General features: G+C 49.5%; 2 protein-coding genes and 1 non-coding gene across 3 annotated transcripts; 1 reads left to right on the forward strand and 2 right to left on the reverse strand.

Moving 5' to 3' along the window:
* Positions 1 to 7,022: 7,022 nt before the first annotated feature.
* LOC139832365 (uncharacterized) lies at positions 7,023 to 7,634 on the forward strand. Its single transcript, XM_071822101.1, has one exon. It carries the CDS (start codon positions 7,023 to 7,025, stop codon positions 7,632 to 7,634), a length of 612 nt encoding a protein of 203 aa, XP_071678202.1.
* A 2,154-nt stretch (positions 7,635 to 9,788) lies between these two features.
* On the reverse strand, positions 9,789 to 19,576 carry LOC127295745 (uncharacterized). Its single transcript, XM_051325740.2, has 3 exons — positions 19,331 to 19,576; positions 18,970 to 19,233; positions 9,789 to 10,929 (listed from the first exon to the last, which is right to left on the reverse strand). The coding sequence occupies exons 1-3, from the start codon at positions 19,457 to 19,459 to the stop codon at positions 10,165 to 10,167; spliced, it is 1,158 nt and encodes a 385-aa protein (XP_051181700.1). The 5' UTR covers positions 19,460 to 19,576; the 3' UTR covers positions 9,789 to 10,164.
* Positions 11,026 to 11,113, reverse strand: LOC127327983 (small nucleolar RNA Z122). Its single transcript, XR_007868898.1, has one exon. It is a non-coding gene; the product is annotated as a small nucleolar RNA Z122 (small nucleolar RNA).
* Positions 19,577 to 21,198: the final 1,622 nt, after the last annotated feature.

The raw sequence follows: 21,198 nt of genomic DNA on the forward strand, positions 1-21,198 counted from the left end.
CTGAACCACTTGCTTCCTTAGGGATTAGCCTACTACCTGGAAGGCTATAGAGAGCTTGGCCGTAGCTAGTGCATCGGATCTGCTTCCCATTAGCATCTGGGAAGGTGCAAGTGGCCAGAGGTGAGGAGTTTGGGACCTGGTTTCGGAAGTACAGTTGAGCCCATAGCTGAATAAACCACCAGGGGCCTCCTGTTTTAACTGTCTTTTGGGAAAACAGTTTGACAGACATCAGTTGGAGAGATCGATAGACCTCTCCAAGGAATAGTTTGCCGATGCCAAGCTGGGTGCCTTTGGCAAGTTCATAGGCCAGGGAAAGGTAATTCTTGGTTGGGGCGAGTGATGGGCCACAGAATATGAAGTGTTCTAACCAGAAGTTCAGGAAGGCTGTGTGCTCTTTCTCTGTCACAGGCCCTTTGGTTTTCATGTAACGCCTCAAATAGGCACCCCAGCTGGTACACTCTGTTTTGGAGGAGAGGGTGAAAGGGACCTTTGGCAGCATAAAAGAAGAGGGGCTTGGGGATGCAATATCTAGACCTGTGATCATGGCCACGTCTACCAAAGTTGGTGTCATGGGACCATGGCCGAACATGAAGCAATTCAGTGCATCAGACCAGAAGTAGCCGATGGTTTTCAGAAGGTTTTCGTGTTTCTCAAGGGGAGACAATGACAATGACAAGGCATCGGCTATCCCTATAGTTTCCCATGTGGCATGGTGAGTTTTGGATACTCTACTGTACCATGCCACCCAACCCTCAGGAGGATTAGGCCAGGCTCGTAGGCAGTCGGCCCAAGAAGTCAGATCTAAATTCTGGTTTACGAAGGGAATTCTATTGGCCTCGCATGAAATTAGATGAGCGGGACTCTCGGAAGAACGAGGGCCAAGACACAGAGAATTTGGGAGAGAGGGATGCGGCAGCAGGATGTCTGAAACCTAAAATTAATAACGAGATAGGACATTAAGTCAGGTGTTTGCTGCTAATCCTAACATTTACTCGGATGGCGTGGAGCGGTTAAGGATTACCTTCAGACCGGAGACCATAGCGTTGGCGTTGGATGATTTCGCCATTGGTGTGCTGTGGAGTTGGTCTGGCGCGGGTGAGATCTGAGATTCGTGTGGCCGGGAGTTGGATCTGTTCGAGCGGCGATTTGGGGATCTGAGTTTACTCTCTCAGACGGAGGTTGCAGGTTACCGTTTGAAGAAACAACTGATGTGGCTTTACTCGCGTTTTGTTGTAAAGGCCGATGCGATGCCATCGGCTCTTTGGGAGTTGACTGACTTTGACTATCAGCAAGATTAATTGGAAGCACTTCTTCATTAATAAAAGGGGTTTTTACAATGAAGAGCCGATTGCTTAAGGAGGGAAGAACAAAAGAAGAGCCGATTGCTCGAGAACTACTACTAATCCTATACTAGTAGTTCCTATTTTAAGGGCCATCGCTGGCCTCGTCGTCGGCATCGTAGCTGCCGTCGGCGCTGCTTCCGGAGAACTCCTCGTCGCTGCTGCCCCAGCCCTCGGCCGGGGCTTCTTCCTCCTCATCTTCATCATCGTCGTCGTCTTCCGACCAAGCGCGGAAGCGCTTTGCCGGCAGGTACCCGGCGGAGGAGGAGTCATCCTCCTCCTCTTCCTCCTCTTCCTCCTCTTCATCCTCTTCCTCCTCCTCGTTGTAGGAGGTGAAGCTCGCCCAAGAGTAGAGGTCGTCCTCGCTCTCTCCTTCCAGTTCCCCGTCGACAAGGAACCGGAGGTCCGCCTCCCCGTCGGTCATGGACAGGTTGTCGTCTGACCCGACGGCGGCCAGGGGAAGGTCGTCATTTACTCTGACGGTGAAGTCCCACTCTTCATCATCCCAGTGTTCGGACTGAAAAGAGATACCCGATGAGGCGGAGGAGGAGGAAGAGGAAGACATTGCTACAGGAGATGGGGTTTTTTTGGTACCGATGGCTAGAGCAGAGCAAGGGGATGAAGAGGCGAACTGTTCGGCGCGGTTAAATAAAAGGGGATATAGTGGAGATTTAATGCCACAGCAGTTTCCGAGGAAGTGGTGCGAAAGAAAAAAAAATTGTCAGATCACGCGGAGAAGTTGAGAAGGCAAGGCATCATGATGAAGGATACTGCGACGGTTCTGCTCTGCCACGACATGACCCGACGAAGAAAAAGCAGAGTGGTTTTGGAATTATCATTACCAAAACCAGGGGGCATCTGTTATCACCAGATTTTAACCAAATCAGAAGTGGGCCGTGATTGAGATGGGCTTAGCAAATGTACGAGGAAATTATTCATGAATCGGCCTTGTATGAGGAGTTTGGGCTAAATTGCACGTGTATCTGTAAATATAGTAGGATACGTGTCGGTTAGGATTAAAAGATAGAGTTTAGCTCGTACACGGTTGGGATTATTCCCACGTTAGAAAGTCTACAGACTATAAATATGTATCTAGGGTTATTGAGAAAGAGGACGATCACGTTCACAACAAACCAATCTAGGCGCATCGCCACCCCTTGTTTCGAGGGTTTCTTCCGGGTAAGCGCTATGCTGCCTAGATCGAATCTTGCGATCTAGGCAGAATCTTGTTTATCTGTTGTTCATGTGTTGCTCGTACTGAAGCTTTTTTGATGGCGAGCAACACCGTTATCATGGATATGTTAGGGCTAGCATCGGTACTTTCTCGATGTATTTGATTAGTCATGCTACTCCTGGATATCTAGCCACCCTTGTACCGATCTTAGGTGCAAGGGTGGCACCCTGCTTAGTCATTGTTTAGTAGATTCGATCCGTTACGATTGCTCCTTGTTCTTCAAGGATTAGTTTAATATCTACATAGTTAGGCCTTATAAACGGGTTGAAGGATCCAGTAGCACGTAGGGTATAGTTTGCTAGTCCTTGAGAAGATGTTCCGGGAATCAACTCCACGTTAGTTTTTAGGTCTTGTCTAGAGCTGGTTTATTATCACCTTTCGTGTCTGCCAGGCTCAATCACGTGTAGGACGTTCCGGTTATGTGGTGAAAACCCTAGATCGTCGTAGATTGTTTTAACTTAATATTGATCAAGCAGGACCACCATATTATCGTAGATCTCATACGAATCATGGGTGGATCGGCTCCTTGAGCCGATTCACAGGACAACCTGAGAGCCGATCGAGGCTCGTATTTAATGTTTACGTGTATGCCATGCAGGAAACTAGTCGAAGCAATCCATCACCTTCCTGACCAGGTATAGGTCAGATGGCACGCCCTTGCACCAGCATCGGACGTGCGTGCCGGAGCTTTGCGGGCCGTCGCCCGAGGGACCAGGGCCCACAGCAGTCCTGGGAGCCTCCCGGCTCTTCGTGTTGCCCGTCGCTACTCGTCGGTGGGTTTTGGTGGTCAACAGATACACCAGGCCTTTCTCCTATAGCAACCAGGAAAAATATAGGCACAAAGAGGCATGAATGGCGGAAAATAAATTCAAGAAAGAGGAAAACCATCTTACTGCAACTCTAACGCCTAGCCAAAATACCAATACATACAGAGGTAACATAGCATACTTGGTGAAACCACACTGATCAATACAGAGGCAACCCTATTTTTTGGAGTTCGCCACTATATAACAATCAGATTATTCATAGGCCAACTATCGAAATGTATACATCTCATAAAAATGGCATACACACTGCAAAAATTTCTATTGGACATATACCGGTTATTCTTTGAATGTGGTTCTTCATGTACAACAAGCCAAAGAAAAAGTTACACGGATTAGTTGTAGGACAGAATAAAGTGATGAACCTAACTACGGAGCATATTTTCACCTAATATTAATATTAAACTACAGTTGTTTCTCATTTATCATGTGAGCATGTATATTAGCATGGTTAAACTCCAAGCCACTTATAGTAACCCTGACAGCACCATTATATATAGTAACATTACACATGAGATTTGATTGTAATGGCACAAATAAAAGAATGGACAATAGCATAATATATACATTATTAAGCAATATGAGTGACCTTAATTGGCATAGTTGATTTGGCATCAGTTTGAGAAAGCATTGTGAGGTGGCCTTATATACCCTATATGCTCCTGACAAAATCTGTAGATGTGAGTACATTGCAATCAGATGTGGTTTCTAAGAACACTCATCAGGAAATAAGCCAGCAAAGAATATGTGAAACCCAAAATAAGAAAGATAATAGTTGTTCCTAGGGGAAACGAATAACTGAATGTAATAAAAAAATCACTTACATTTTTAGCATGTGATGAGATTAGAAATAAACTGCCCTGCAGACCTACACTAAAAGGCATGGTATATCTGAAACGTGTGAACATAATGAAACATGATGATATAGCAAGTAATTTTAACTGAGCAAAAAATCTCTAACTTGCACTATGGTTCAAAACATAAAGTTCAAACCTTTACCTACTCGAAGAACAAGATTTCACCCCAATCTTCCACTTAAAACGCTTAACTGATTCAAGTAAAAAGTGGAATAGTGAGTAGCTAGCACAATCAGCACCTAGAAAAGAAGTCGATGGTAACAATCTGGACTGAATAAGACCTAGAGTAACCAAGGGCACCACAACCTTTCACAGGTAGGACGAACGCCTAGCATAATTTTCTGAACCTATTAACAGTGGTAAATGATAATGATAATCCAAATACTAACCTGATCAACAAAAACTTTCTCTTCAGGTCCTAAAACAAAACATTAACAATTAGAAATGGACAGAAAGAAATCTAGAAGAAATTCTTGAGGTAGAGCATATGACAAAAATAATGAGAGTTGAATTAAACAATAAAAATACATCTATGCTCTAACATTCAGATCCCACTTTAACAAATAATAGAAAGCATGGCCCATCAAGAAACCTATATGCTATTGATGAGGACATCCCTACTACACCACTACCTCCGTCATTGATAAATGAAGATGAACCTGCTGTGAAGCTCAAGTCCAATGAAGTTCGGATTGGACCAATTACAAGGGCTCGTGCGAAGCTACTTAAACAACAGGTGAACTTGTTTCTAAACGGTACTTCGATTGATGAGAACTTCATACTGCCTAAGTCCTATTACTTATGTATCATCAGGTATCAAGAGGAGACGAGCATCGCACGAGGAATAGAGGAGCAGCTGGACATGAAGACGGACATCAAGATGGACGTGAAGCTGGACATGGAGCTGGACATGAAGATATCTCATGGACGCGCGAGGGAGGAGCGGGAGGCATGCGCGAGAGGAGAAATCGACGTCCAGGCCGGTCCAGCACCCGGTTAGACCGGCCCGCCCGGTCCCTGGCCCGATTGACCGGGCGCCAACCGGATGCATCGTACCGGAGCCAAACCGGACGAAGTTTGCGAACTTTCCGGTTGCCGCCCGGTTGACCGGATGCCACGCCGGCCGGCCCGGTCCCTGGCCCGGTTGACCGGATTCCAGACCGGATCCGTTCGAGTCTGTCTCGACCAGATCTATTCTGGGTCGGTTTTACTTGTATCTTTTCGACCAGAACTCGTCCCGGACGCCTATATAAGTGCCTTGGACGACCCCCTAGCTGCTTTAGACCACGTTTAAGATAAACCCTAGTTCTTAGTTGTTTGCTCTAGCAAAACTATTGAATCCCTACACCATATTGCTTGATATTGTGTAGATCCTGAAAAAGTCTTGTGTGATATGTTGTTCCATTGGGAATTAGACGGTTGCAACTTACCGCTTCGTGGTCGGCGGCTACGTGCGCAAGTGTGTGGAGTTGCGAATATCTTGCAGGGTTGAGAGCTGTTGCATTGGCGACAGGGACCAATCGAGAGATCTCGTTGCGTCATACAAGTTATCATCCACTACATCGTCGTGTTTCTCCGCTGCCATCACCCCGTGATCATCATCACCAACGTTGCTTACTGAGAAGATCGGGCCACCCCATATCAGCTATACTTCTATAAACACTGAATCTTCCCTAAACGATAATTATAAAGAACTCTCTTGAGTAAAAGGAAGTACTGTTATGACCGGGCTGGTCTACCGCCGGAGGGGGCCCACCGGCCAGGCTTAGTTAGGGGCTCAGCCCAATTAGCAGATTAGGGGCTTAGCCCATAAGTAGATTTCTCTTATATATACGAGTTGTAATCGACAACAACATGCAAGCAATAAACATATTTTGTTGCCGACTCCTCCAGGAGTCGGAGTCCCAAACCCTAGCCGCCGCCTTAGCCTTGCGCCGCCGCCTCTCCCTAAGCCGCGCGACGACGCCCTTCCGCCGGCGCCCTCGCCTCCGCACGCACACCGCCCCTTCTTTCCACTACAATCTCCGCCCTAGACCTGGTAGATACGCTGATTCTACCAATTTGGTATCAGCTTCCTCGGTTGCGATCATGTCTTTGGGCCAACCCGCTGCCGCCATCACCTCCGAGACGCCGGCGGCCTCCACCGCTGCCGCGCGCGTGCCGCTGCGTTCGCCGCCGCCCTCCACAGGAGCCGCGGCACCCATGGCGGAGGCCGCCGACGCCGCTCCTCTCCTCTCGCAGCCGCCCGACGTACCATCGCAGGTGTGGGCCGACATCTCCATGGATTTCATCGAGGGCCTTCCTAAGGTGGGGGGCAAGTCCGTCATCCTCATGGTGGTCGACCGCTTCTCCAAGTACGCCCACTTCATCGCGCTCAGCCATCCCTACACGGCCTCGTCGGTGGCCCGCGCCTTCTTCGACGGCATCGTCCGCCTACACGGGTTCCCCTCGTCCATCGTCTGTGATCGGGATCCGGTGTTCACGGGGCACGTGTGGCGGGATCTCTTCCGCATGGCGGGGGTCCAACTCCGGTTCAGCACGCCGTTCCACCCCCAGACGGATGGCCAGTCCGAGGTGGTCAATAAGGTATCGCCATATATTTGAGCTTTGTCACAGGTGATCGGCCTCGCGCTTGGGTGGATTGGCTTGCATGGGCGAAGTACTGCTACAACACCTCATACCACTCCGCCCTGCGCGCCACGCCATTCGAGGTGGTCTAGGTAGGCCACCTCCGCCTATTCTGCCGGTGGACCTGGCGTCGACACGGATGGAGGCCGCTGGCGAGCTCATCCGCGCCTGCGATGACATGCTAGCCGAGGTGCGGCAGCGTCTTGTCCAGGCTCAGCAGGTCGCCAAGCACTACTATGACGGCCGCCACCGCGAGGTGGAGTACGCGGTGGGTGACTGGGTGTGGTTGCGTTTGCTACAGCGCTCTCACCAGTCTCTCGACCCGCGGGCAAAGCGCAAGCTTGGTCCGCGTTATGCGGGGCCCTTCGTCATCTTGGAGCGGATTGGGACCTTGGCGTACCGCCTTCAGTTGCCTGATGGGGCGCGCATTCACGACGTCTTCCACGTGGGGCTGCTGAAGCCCTACCGCGGCACGCCGCCGGTCACCACTCCACCGCTTCCACCGACGGCCGAGGGCCGTTTACTTCCCAGCCGGGCGAAGGTGTTGCGCGCCCAGCTACGTCGTGATATTTGGCACTTGTTGGTGCAGTGGGAGGGCCTTCCTGCTGAGGAAGCGACTTGGGAGCCACATGAGGCGTTCCAGCAGCATTATCCAGACTACCAGCTCGAGGACGAGTTGTTTGCGCAGGCGGGGAGAGATGTTATGACCGGGCTGGTCTACCGCCGGAGGGGGCCCACCGGCCATGCTTAGTTAGGGGCTTAGCCCAATTAGCAGATTAGGGGCTTAGCCCATCAGCAGATTACTCTTATATATACGAGTTGTAATCGACAAGAACAGGCAAGCAATAAACATACTTTGTTGCCGACTCCTCCAGGAGTCGGACTCCCAAACCCTAGCCGCCGCCTCAGCCTTGCGCCGCCGCCTCTCCCCAAGCCACGCGACGATGCCCTGCCACCGGCGCCCTCGCCTCCGCACACACACCGCCCCTTCTTTCCCCTACAATCTCCGCCCTAGACCTGGTAGATACGCTGATTCTACCAAGTACACAAGCAGGTAACTGGAATGGGATAGTGCAAATGATTGTACCTCGAAACATGATAGTGCCCTTAGCTTTTCCGTGCTCTGTGATTCTTCCATTTACAGTTTGAACCTCATATTCATTACCTATTACCTAATTAAAAGGGAAGTCAAGAATGGTAATAAGAATTTCATGGTGCAGATATGGAATTTCAGATTAACTTGCTGAAAAGTGAAACCTGGCCTAAACATATATCAAATTAGTAGAAGAATCAGGAATAATAAATAAACTGACTAAACATTAAACGGAAAAAGAATGACGAGGCTGAAAACTTAGCCTTCCTGCACCCAACCTGACCAACCTAACCAACTATTGAACATCTATTTTCTAACATTATGAGATATTTTTCATACTTCCTTAATCTTCCTTATGCAATATAATTTACCTGTCAGACTGCAATAGCTATGTGTATCTGTAAGCACAACATGATTACTCATAACAGATTCATGAAAATAGTAAGGATGCTATAAGCTGTAGGAGTAAACCCCTTTCATTATACATACATGTATTGTACTGAATAGTAAATCCAACTTAAAGGGCCATGTTAGTCTGATCACGTCTCACCATACACACACACAACACACACAAAAACTTGCAAATAATCCAGATCATAATCTTTTTTCCCCGCAACTCTGTTTCCCGGAATACTGAGCTGCACAAAAAGAGGAAAAGTTGATAAACATGTCCAATTAATAACCGACAGGGACCTAGCATTTTTTTGCTCACCTCAAACAACACTGAATCCCACGGCATTCATCTCCACAATAGAACATAGGCGAGATGGAGGCTAGCAACCGTAGGCAGCGAAGCAAAAAAGCGTCCGTCCAGCTGCCTACTACTCACCAAGAAGAGCTGCAGGTGACAGAGGCAGCACTGGAGGCGGACAACTACTGGCTGCTCCACTCGGCAAGGGCTAGACACGCAGCCGCGATGGTGCAAGCAGCAGGCTATACTGCTCTCCCATCAAGGCAAATACATGAGGCAAGGGCGGAGCAAACCTATAAAAGCATCAATAATTTATCATTTCCTTCAAGTTTATCTCTTCTTCCATCACCTGCAACAATTCTTACAGTATGTAAAATTGTTTCTCTTCAGCCATTCCATCAAACTTGTTGTCCGCAAGATCAAATGAAAATGAAGGGAAACTGAACTGAATAATTTTTGCATCCATTACGTGGATTGAGACTGCGTGGCAGCCAGCCAAAGATGCCACCAGACCTGTTTGGCTCCTGCCAGGCCCCAGCTTCTCCTACCGGCCACGGCGGCGGCATGGCTGCCGGCCTCCACTGCTCTACCGACCACCAGCTGTTCCTCCTCGAGTACGGTATGGCGTGAGGATGATGATAGCACCGGCGATGGGGGAGGAGAAAGACGGCGTGAGTCCCTGCTCCCATCTGACCGCCACGGCCATTGGAGCTCCCACAACGGCCTACACCTCCTCCCCGCGCCACGACGAGGAGGCGCTGGGCAGCCACCGGCGATGCGGACCGCAAGGTAGGGCCACCCGGCTTCGTGGCAACTACGATGAGACGAGAGGGGATTGGGCCGAGGAGGGTTGGGGAGGTAAGAGAGGGAATTGGGGAGGAGTGAGGGCCATGGAGGTCGAGCAAAAGAGGGGATTGGGGAAGAGATTCGCAGCACCGGATTGGCGGCTAGGGTTTTCACTGTGGAGTGTCTTTTTATACCAGGCGATAAAACAATGAATTCTGAGGAGAGATCCGACATGCGGTGCCTCTATTATACCTTTAGATTCACAAATATAAGATAGATATTTTAAAGTAAACTAGATGCACACCATAATGAGTGATAATGAGTAAATCTACACGTTAGAAGTAGACTAGATACATATAACCATCTATACCAAAAAGGATCCACCAATCCCAAACCAGGGGTAAAACCAGGAGATTACAGGCACAAGTTTTCTATTTTGCTAAGCCCACAAGTTCAAAACCATGATAGAACAAGGCGCCACGAGTTAAATTCTAGACCACCATCTCTTAGCAGGTAACAAAAATGCCAAGCCAACAAAAAATGAGGCTATGGGCTTACCAGGTAAAAAAAAAAAAGCCAACTTAACACGAACTCCGGCTACATGAGTCAGCAATCAGAGCAGAGTTAAAACCTCAGAGGCGAGAACCGGCTCAAAGGACTTTTCTCGAGTGGTAAAAAAATAATCTCAACTGGCCACCAATTTGAAATTGGTCAAGGACCCTGCGGACGCTGGTACAGCACCGGCGCCTGATGATGCTGCTGGAGTGGATGTGTTGCATAATGATGCTGCTGGTGTAGCTGTTGTGGCTGCTGCAGAACCGGCCGGTGACCCTGATGATGTTGCTGCCAGGGGGGGGGTAGCTGCAAGTTGGGGTTTTGGGGTGCTTGCTGCAGACCCTGCTGATGTAGCTGCCGAAACTGCTGCAGAACCGGCTGGTGACCCTGCTGATGTTGCTGCCAGTTGGGGTTTTGGGGTGCTGACTGCAGACCCTGCTGCTGTAGCTGCGGCTGCTGCTGCAGAACCGGCTGGTGACCCTGCTGGTGTTGCTGCCAGTGCTGCATAACCGGCTGGTGACCCTGCTGATGTTGCTGCCAGTTGGGGTTTTGGGGTGCTGGCTGCAGACCCTGCTGCTGTAGCTGCGGCTGCTGCTGCAGAACCGGCTGGTGACCCTGCTGATGTTGCTGCCAGTTGGGGTTTTGGGGTGCTGGCTGCAGACCCTGCTGCTGCGGAAGCGGCTGCAGACCCTGCTGGTGTGGCCGTGGTGCTCGCGGTGGGCCCATCTGCTGTGGGTGCAGCGCTGAGAGCGGACCCTGATGGTGTGGCTGCGGTACCCACATGTAGGCCTGAGGTGGCGGCACCCACATGAAGGTCTGAGGTGGCGGGACGGGTGGTGACCACATGTAGTGAACTTGTCTTCCGATCTCCCGTTGATATGGATTGTACCGGCAAAACCAATAGGGGTCCATAGGATGCACCTACACACACAAAATAAGGAATTATTTTCTCTAGAGACGAGGTTATGCGTAAGCAATTTGGTACAGCAATTCATCATTTGCGAAGTTATCAGTAAGGGTGGAATCAGACTGCCGTGCAATTTCTCATCATTCAGAAAGAAAAACATAAAGTACATCTAAGATGAATTAATTGTCATTTCCCAATTGACACATAGTACAGGCGGAGATTAGTAAAGCATATCGCATACATATCCAGCTTCTCCTTACTAGTAAAGAAAGAAACTTTAAACAAGCATATAAAGAAACGAATATGTAGTCATGTAACAAATTTGCAAAAGCAAACAACAGCAGCAGAAGACTTCCAGAATATGTATCCAGTGCAGCAGTGCTCACGGAACTACTACCTGTATCAAAGTTACAGCCCTTTGATAAATCTTAGCGTTTTGGGTCCTGTAGACGTAACATTTCTAGCGATTGGTGATGCGTCACGTCCTTTTTTCACTGTAGATGCACAATGAAAACTGTAGATCTGCCAGGCCAATTTCCTTTCCTTTTTCTCTTGCGTGAAAATCTGTGACAACCGGCACCGTTCCGGTTGCCTTCTATTGAGCTATCCAGTTACTTTGTCGTCTTCTCTCAAAAAAAAAAGTTACTTTGTCGTCTTTTCCTTCTCTATCCCTTCAATTCCCGGTTTTCCGGTTCCTATTGGTTTGAGTCTGCAACGTTCAAAGCGGTGTGGATGTTCCAGCATCTAGAGATCTCCACTCCTCCACCCTTCGAGTTCACGAGGCGGAGCAAAAGAGAAACTGGCTACTCTCCACCTCCTAGTGGCGGCCACCAACGCCCTCCCCTGGGGTCGGGGTGCTCCTCTCCCTCTCTTGCCTCCTCTCCGTCCCGAGGCGGTTGGCCGCATGATGGAGGAGCCGCTCCCCAAGGAGGCTAACGGCGCACAGGAAGACAACTCCACCTCCATGGGAAAAAGGCTCTCCATCACGCCGACATCTGCCTCCGTCAGCCTCCCCTTCCCCTACTCCTAAGCCGCAGCCTACCCCAAACTCTCCATTATGAAGATCTTCCTTGCTACCAGCTTTGTGTGCCTGGCGACCGTGGGTTGCTATCTCGTTTGATTTTGATCGTTGTTTTCTTATATTCAGGTCACACTAGGAGCGGACGATGGTCTGCCGGTCACTCGTAAGGTCGGCCGCCGCATCCGCGTCATGCTATGCAAGGTGTTGGTTCTGTCCCTCATCGTGGTAACCATTCTTCTTTTTCCAACGGTGCAAAATCTTGCGGCATGAGTGGCGCAGCCACTACGGGAGGTGCAGAACCAGCTGCAGGACAGACGACGGCTTTAGTCATTCCTGCTCTTCGACCCCTCCAATCGGCGGTGCTTGGTCAACCTTCTGCACTACCCGTCATTGCCGCCGCTCGCCGGGTGCCTGTCGTTCGATCTGAAGCTTGGCGTGGGCTTAGACAAGAGGTGGCGCAGAGGCAGGGCGAAAGCATCCACTGGCCATTCAGCACCCACGCCGGCTCACACCACTCGACTGGCTTTTGTACAAGGTCACGATTGCGTCAGATCACGCCACGAGGATGAGGTGTGCGCATGGCTATAACAGCGAGACAGGGGAAGAACCGCATGACTCTATAGTTTAACCTTTGTGAATGATTCTTGTGATGCAACAATATAACTTGAAAAGGCATGCATTTTGAAAGCACATACTTGTTCCTAGATCTCGCACATTCGCAGTTGGGTATGGCATGACGGACTGCTATCGTTATGGTTCATATGTCCTTATTGTGGGCTTTGTATTTACGTGTTGTTATCCCGGTGTTCGCAGTTGCTGGCGCTCCTGTTGTGCCCCTTCGACAACGAGGACTGACCTCTCAAACTTCAGATATGTCAGGGACCTTTCCTACAAACCATCATGGGCTTGGGCCCTATGGGCAGTCAACGAAAGGAGCTACAAGTACTCGAGATGCCGCAACAAAGAAACTATCCGGTTGGATCAGGATGAAAACAGCAGCGGCTTCTTCTCCTACCTCGGCTCTGATTCTCTATCCCCTTTCATGATTGTTCCTCTGTGTAGCTAGTAATTCTTGTACCGGCCTATGCCTTTTAGGAATAGCCGGTCCCAAGCCCGGGTAAAGGAGGAGGGTTGTGTTAGGCTTGGCGAGCCAACGTAAAAAACCAGTCTTTCCTATGGATATGAAATCCAATAGATTTTTGTTGGGGCGTAACCCTCTCAGTGACGCGCCATATCGAAACCCAGGTGTGGTGTTAAATGAGCAAGGGCTAGACCGCCACAGCCTTAGTGGCGCGCCATATCGAAACCCAGATATGGTGTTAAATGAGCAAGGGCCGGGCCGCCACCGCCATAGTGGCGCGCTACATCTTCGCCCGAATGTAGTGTTAAGTGAGCAAGGGTCTTCGCATCTCTCTCGACAGATGCGAAGGGCAAGGAAGCTAGCCGAGGCAGTTAGGTTTCAGGCGGGTAGTTGGAATGTAGGATCCTTGACCGGAAAGCTACAAGAGTTAGTGGATGCTGCCATCAGGAGGGATATAAATATCCTTTGTGTTCAGGAGACTAGATGGGCAGGTCAGAAGGCAAGGGAAGTCGAGAATACCGGCTTCAAGCTTTGGTATTCAGGTTCAGCTAGTACTAGGAACGGCGTCATTGATAAGAGCCTCAAGGATGGAGTAGTGGACGTTCAGAGAAAGGGTGATAGGATCATCCTAGTCAAGCTAGTTGTTGGGAATCTTGTCTTGAACGTGGTGAGTGCTTATGTGCTTATGCCCCACAAGTGTGAAACGACAATTTTGGGAGGACTTGGAGGATGTGGTCAGAAGTGTACCACCAAACAAGAAGCTCTTCATCGGAGATCTCAATGGCCATGTGGGCACAACTAACATAGGGTTTGAGGGTGTGCATGGAGGCTTCGGGCATGGTGACAGAAACCAGGAGGGGAAAGACATCTTGGACTTTGCGGTTGCCTATGACCTGTTAGTTGCTAACACCTTCTTTAGGAAGAGGCAATCTCACCTAGTGACCTTTAGTAGTGCCCAACACTCTAGCCAGATTGACTTTGTCCTCACTTAGAAGAGATAAGAGGGCTTGTTTGGACTGCAACGTGATTCCTGTGGAGTGTGTTGTGGCGCAAGCTTGTGGTAACTGACTTCCGTTTTCACGCTCGTGTGATGCAGGATAAAGGCATCAACGTCACAAGAACAAAGTGGTGGAAGCTCAAAGAGGAAGCACAATAAACCTTTAGGAAGAGGATGATCATGGAAGGACCATGGGACGAAGAGGGAGATGCGGATAGCATGTGGGTGAAGATGGGTACGGGCATTCGGAAGGTAGCTAGGGAGGTGCTTGGAGTGACCAAGGGTAAGAAGCCACACGCTAAGGACACATGGTGGTGGAATGAGGATGTCCAAAGGGCTATCAAGGAGAAGGAGTGCTACAAGAGTTGGCACCACGATAGAAGTACAAGCAACATGGTGAAGTACAAAGAGGCCAAGAAGAAGGCAAGGCGAGTTGTGAGTGGAGCAAGGGGCAGGCCTATGAGGAGTTATATGACAGACTAGGTACAAAGGAAGGCGAGAAGGATATCTACAAGATGGCGAAAATTCGGGAGGGAGACAAGGGACCTCAACCAAGTTAAATGTATCAAGGACGAGGCTAATCGACTTCTAGTGAAAATGAAGAGATCAAAAACAGATGGACGGAGTACTTTGATGGGTTATTCAACGATGGGAACGAGGGCACTATGCCCAAGCTGGATGACTCCTTTGACGACACCAGTAGACGTTTTGTGTGGAGGATCCAAGAGCTTGAGGTTAAAGAGGCCCTCAAAAGGATTAGAGGAGGAAAGGCCCTCGGCCCTGATGGTATCCCAATTGAGGTGTGGAGAAGCCTCGGAGACGTGGCAATAGTATGGCTAACTAACCTTTTCAACCACATTTTTCTGTCAAACAAGATGCCCGAGGAGTGGAGGAAAAGCATATTAGTACCTATCTTCAAGAATAAAGGAGATATCCAAAGTTGTACTAACTACCGAGGGATTAATCTTATGAGCCATACTATGAAACTTTGGGAGAGAATCATCGAGCATCGCTTGAGGAGAGTAACGAAAGTCACTAAAAACCAATTCGGTTTTATGCCCGGGAGATCGACTACAGAGGCGATTTTCTTACTTCGCCAACTTATGGAGAGGTATAGAGAGCAGAAGGACTTACATATGGTCTTCATCAACTTGGAGAAGGCGTATGACAAGATACCAAGAACGGTCATGTGGTGGGCGTTGAGAAACACAAAGTTCCAACAAAGTACATTACTCTCATCAGAGATATGTACGATCGTGTTGTGACAAGTGTTCGCCCAGGTGATAGTGAGACCGATACCTTCCCAATCACGATAGGACTACATCAAGGGTCAGCCTTGAGCCCATACATGTTTTCCTTGGTGATGGATGAGGTGACCAAGGATATACAAGGAGATATTCTTTGGTGTATGCTCTTTGTTGATGATGTGGTGCTAGTAGATGAAACTAGGGCCAGCGTGAATAGGAAGTTAGAGCTATGGAGGCAAACTTTAGAGTCAAAGGGGTTTAGACTTAGCAGGACCAAGACAGAGTACATGCGATGCGACTTTAGTGGTGTTGGTGGCGAAGACGGAGATGTCAGTTTAGAAGGAAAGATAGTGCCTAAGAGGGACACCTTCTATTACTTGGGATCAATGTTGCAAAGCAATGGTGATATCGATGAGGATCTTTGCCACAAGATCAATGCAGGGTGGATGAAGTGGAGGCTGGCATCAGGTATCCTATGTGACAAGAAGGTCCCACAAAAGCTAAAAGGTAAGCTCTATAGGACGGCTGTCAGACCGGCGATGCTTTATGGGGTAGAATGTTGGCCCACTAAAAGACAACATATCCAACAAAAAATGAGTGTCGCGGAGATGCGCATGCTGCGTTGGATGTGCGGCCATACAAGAAAGGACCGGATTAGGAACGAGATAATTCGTGATAGACTAGGGGTGGCACCGATCGATGAGAAGCTAGTCCAACACCGACTAAGGTGATTTGGGCATATCCAGCAGAGGCCTCCAGAAGCTCCCGTTAACAGTGTAACTCTAAAGAGTATGGAGGAGACTAGAAGGGGTAGAGGACGACCGAAGTTGATGTGGGCGGAGGCGATAAAAAGAGACCTGAGGAATTAGAATGTACCTAAAGTCTTGGCTCTTGATAGAACTGCATGGAGATCATGTGCCAGAACCTTAGTCACTCGCTTCTTTTCTCTTTCCATTTTTCCCTTTTTTCCTTCTTTCTTCTTTTTTCTTTTTTCTTTTTCTTTATGTCTCCTTGTTTTGGTTCTCTTTTCTGTTGGGTTTCATATCTAGCCTACCCCAACTTGCTTGGGAAAAAGGCTTTGATGTTGTTGTTGTGTGTATGATCTGAGTGGAATTGAGCAGTTGGATCTTAACATCTGGTATTAGAGTCAATCAGCACCTTCCCAAAAAAAAATCCACCACATACATCGCCATGGATTCCAAGCTCAAGACATGCTTCGATAAGTGAGAAGCTAGCTTCGATGCACTTTGCCGTTATCTACTCGACAACCCCACCGTCGTCACCAGGCCCGTTACGTCGAGCTCCGCCACGAACGAGGTCGCTATCACATTGGAAGGGATGGTGCCCACGTCCTCTTCATCGTCTGCATCACCGGCCTTGTCCACGACATGGGAGAACGTGTCACCAGCGGGGGCTCCGACCTCCGGCGTCAAGCCATGTTCGACAGACTGCGCGGCCCAAGCCATGTCCGCGAGCAGCGACTTCCTCTTCACCGACAACTGCGTCACCGCACCTGTGACGTCGAGCTTCGGCACGACCTAGCTCGTCCTCGCATCGGTAAGTCTAGCCAAGACCCGACTACATTTCCCATCATTGACGAGTCTACGATGGTCGCTCCCACTGTGCTGAAGGATACCATCTTCATGGCACCCACCACGTATTCGCTAGAATGTCCATGCCGTGACGCCAAGGAGTCAACGGCTACTTCCACCCCAGCAGCGGCCCTGGCATCGCCAACTACAACCGCTTACGTCGTCCCCATGCTCGTTGCCGCAACAACAAGCGATGGAACCCTCCAAGGCGATGCCATCAGTTGTGGTGCACTGACACCCACCACCAACTCGTTAGACAATCTGTACCATGACACCCATGAAGACAGCCTTGTTCCTGGTCTTCGATACAAGCTCACCATTGTCGCGGTCTTCGACCCTTGAGCTGGACGTTTCAGTGGAAGTCACCACCCAGTTGACAGCCTTGTTCGTGCCAAGCTTTGTGCACGGTCCTTTGCCGGTCACCGCCGCGAGCAACAACAATTCCAACTCGTATGAACTGGTATGTGCTTATTTGAGTTGTGAACTGCAGAAACCAACAGGTGCAATATGCATTATCCCTTGTGGCCCTTTCTGCCATGTTGCTAGCATCACTATGCAAAGGATTGTGACCAGTTCAGAGCTGAATTTATTTTGGGGTAGTACGGCACCATGTTTTCCTATGACAAATCATTGGGATGGTAGGACAGTTGCAACATATCTAAACTCGGATGCTGTCTGCACCTGCTCGTGTTAGCTATTTGATTAGATATTGTGGTGGTCATTGCGCGAGTCTGTGAGATATCGATCCTTTCACAGCTGCCGCCATGGCCTTCGGAGAAGCTAGCATGGTTAGATACTCCAAATTTGGCTGCTCGGGAGTGTTCGGTAGCTACTGGAGGTCTGAAGAAAATTGACACATCTCTTCCTACCATGGGTTCAATTCAGTTGCATTTCATTGTGTTCTCTGACGATAGTGAATGTTGGTCAAACTGTTGTGAGCTCCTATCAATTGGAAAGTGTGGAATGTACTGCATATTTGATATTGCAATGGCTTTTGAATGGTAATGCTCCCAGTCAATGTGGGTACGTAACCTATCAACCTCTTTGCTCAACAAGTGCATGATCAGTGTTCATTGGTGGGCACACCGATACAGTTTGGCATACATCCAGTGGGAATTAAATTGGCAACCTAAAGGTGACTGCTTGGCTGCCTGAGGAAGGAGTGCAACCACATGAGGAAGTGATGAAAGTAAATTCAGAAACCAATCTGCTTACTCCTTGGATCACATGTGCGGCAACAAGTTGGACTTGTTCTGAAGCAAAGCAGTACACAAGTTGTGACCGGCTCCTGCCTGAATGCAAGCGAACTGAAGCCACTCGTGTTCTTCTTATGGTTCATCACAGTTGGTTGCGTTCTGTGATTCTCGGTGTTCAGAGATTGAGGCTAGTAGAGGCGTATTCTCTTCTGGACGACATAGAGCACAGTAAGAGCACAAGATCTTCTAAAACTCCAATTCTAACATTTCTACAGGTCACTGCTGGAATTGGTATTGAACTAAGCAGTTGCACAACTTGCAACGTTCATGTTGATATGCTCAAGGCACTCCATGGCATTACTCAATGGTGGTCAACAAGGCTATTTCCATGAGCTCTATCTTGCTTTGTCCTCAGTGTTACAACCTCTGCAAGACACGAAGTTGCGATGGGATATCAGGGGACATCTCAGCTTCTCCGGTGTGGATTGTGACCAAGTGCTACGGCATTGTCAACACAATGACTCCAGTTAAATCAAGAGATCTTGTTTACTATGGATTCAAGATGGTTCGTGGTTCTCTTCCTGCGATGACCAAGCACCATTTCAAGGAGTGAGGCGTATGCCAGCCTTGGGGCGATAAGAGGAGCTCCGCTTAACATGGGACCCCGGTGGAGCAGCTGCAGCTTGGGATTCCTGTATCTGTGTATGATCTGAGATCTTAACAAGATAGCTGCCATCTTCTCAAATTTGAGAAGATAGTTTACTTGGAAACTAATTATTTTGAAGGAAAATAAAGAGAAGGAAACAAAAATGTACAAATTCTGTTTGGATCAGAGAATCAAATCAGTTCTTGCAGTACAGGGAGAGCTCTAGGCTCATCCTCAGAAACAGATTCAGTTAAAGTAATAGATTAGGACATACCGGTTCAGGAGGTATGTGTTCATTTGGCCGTGCAACGGCTTGAATATCTCTTTCCGGAAACCGATAACGAACGGGGCAGCGGGTTGGATTCGGATGGGAGTTGCCTGAAGGTTTTATGTTGTAGGCGCTCCATCCGAGGGTGAACCCTTCGGACTTGTTCTCCTTTGCATTGTAGAAGCGCATGGCCTCTCGTGCAGAATCGTGGCTCAAGAATTCAACCCGTATGTCGTCAAACCCATGGGGGGGGTAAGATATGGCGACTGTCTGCGACAAATCATAGTTGTTTATGAACAGCAACTTATGTTATCAAACCCATGGGGACTGATTCCAGTTAGTAATTCAGACAGATAAAAAATCATACCGGGGCTATGGTCATCTCGATAGACCTTGAGATCCCGCCGACGACGAACTCTGTGTCCGGATTCTGCCGCACCCATCTCGGGATCCTCGTGAGAAGAACCGTCCGAATCTCAGGATCTACGGCAGCCATGGTAGCCGTCTTCCGTCGTTGAACCGCTCTCTCTCTCCTCCCTTCTCCCTCCCACCTCCTTCCCTAGTTCCCTTCCCTCACGCCCTCCTCTCTCTCGCTCTCTGTTCGTGCTCAAGACGGCGGCTGACCTTAGGGTAAGCCGATGGAGAGAGAAGCAGCTATCTAGGGTGGGCCGTATGTGTGACGGCCCATGATTCTACTTCGGCCCATATGCCTGATGTTGGGCCCGTGCAACGCTACGAGAGAAAAGAAGTGAATAGCGAAAGGAAAATGATTAGAATCCCCCGGGGGCTCACGCGCGCTGCAACCTCCTGGTGCCTGGCCGTGCGATGGGTTCCATCGTGCGGACGTGTGTGGCTCGCCCAACGCCTCCTGCGGTCCTGCTCCTGCCCACTCATCCCAGACTTATCGTCTGACAGCGCGCTGCTCCTCTCACCCACGGAGCATGGCCGCCGCCGCTCCTCTCCCTTGCTGAGCCCCGCTGCCTCTCCTCTCCCCCGCCAATCCCCGCTGTCGCTCCTCTCCCCGCCGAGCGCATCCGTCGCCATCCGACGTACACATAGGCCCCACCCCTCCTCTCGCCGCCGCAGACAGAGCCTACTGGTAGCGGCGATTCAGGGCGCCCACGACACCTGTGAGCTGTGGCTATGGTCTACTCGGCGGATCCGCCGTCCCCGCCTCTGCCTTCAGATCCCACGGCAGAGTGCGGCGGTGATGCGGCGGAGGGAGACATGCAGCCGCGGCCGTTGCTACATCAGCCCGCCGACGTTCCTACATGCAGTCGCGGCCGTTGCTACATCAGCCCACTGGCGTTGCTACATACGGTCGGCGTCCTTGCTACATCAGTTCGCAGGCGTTGCTACATCAGTCCACCGCCTTGCTACATACGGCTGCCATCTGGTCCGACGCCGTTGCTACATCAGATCGACGTCGTTGCTACATGCGGCCGCGGCCGTTGCTACTACCGATGGCCGTCGTTGCTGCACGCCATGGGCGTAGGTGCTGCCTACTGAGGACGCCGTTTCTACTACCGACGGCCATCGACGATTTTCATTTTTGCTACATTAGCACATTTTTTTTGCTACGTGGTCTCCGGCGAGCACAACCTTTTTATTTTCTTTTCTGAACGAACCGTTTTTTGCTTCAGTCATTTGCTGCCGGGGGTGATTTTTTGCTGCCGGAGGTGTTTTTTTTGCTACATGCAAATCTAACCGTTAAAATGGTTGATCCGACGGCTGGGGACCCGGGGGCTGGGAATCAGATCCCCCGGGGGACGCCCAGCAGTTTCCATAGCGAAAATCCACTTTTGAACGTGTGAGCATATGCTCCTGTTAGGCTGTTACCCATGACTAGTAAGTGTGCACGTGGTCTATGTAACCATTTAATATTATGTAGTCTCATATTTTTATTTTCATGTGGTGCATCTCCACAGCCCGTCCCCTACCCTCTCTAGAATTCTATTCGGCGATGATCATAGTCATGATGACTTTGCAATCTCTCACGACAGTCCTCCCACGGTCCCACACATGTAATTGAAACCCGCACATGAGAAACAAAATAAGCAAATTGTGCCAAAAAGAAATGAAAAGTTGAATTGTGGTTTCACAATGAATACAATCCTTGAATCCAGAGGCAAAAGATTTATAAGAAAACAATAAACATGAGAATACAATGCAACCTCAGAACGAAACAACTGTTGTATTGTGATCCAAATTCATATACTAAAGGGAGGCTAACTT

This window comes from Lolium perenne, chromosome 1 (assembly GCF_019359855.2).
Source record: "Lolium perenne isolate Kyuss_39 chromosome 1, Kyuss_2.0, whole genome shotgun sequence".
NCBI lineage: Eukaryota > Viridiplantae > Streptophyta > Magnoliopsida > Poales > Poaceae > Lolium > Lolium perenne.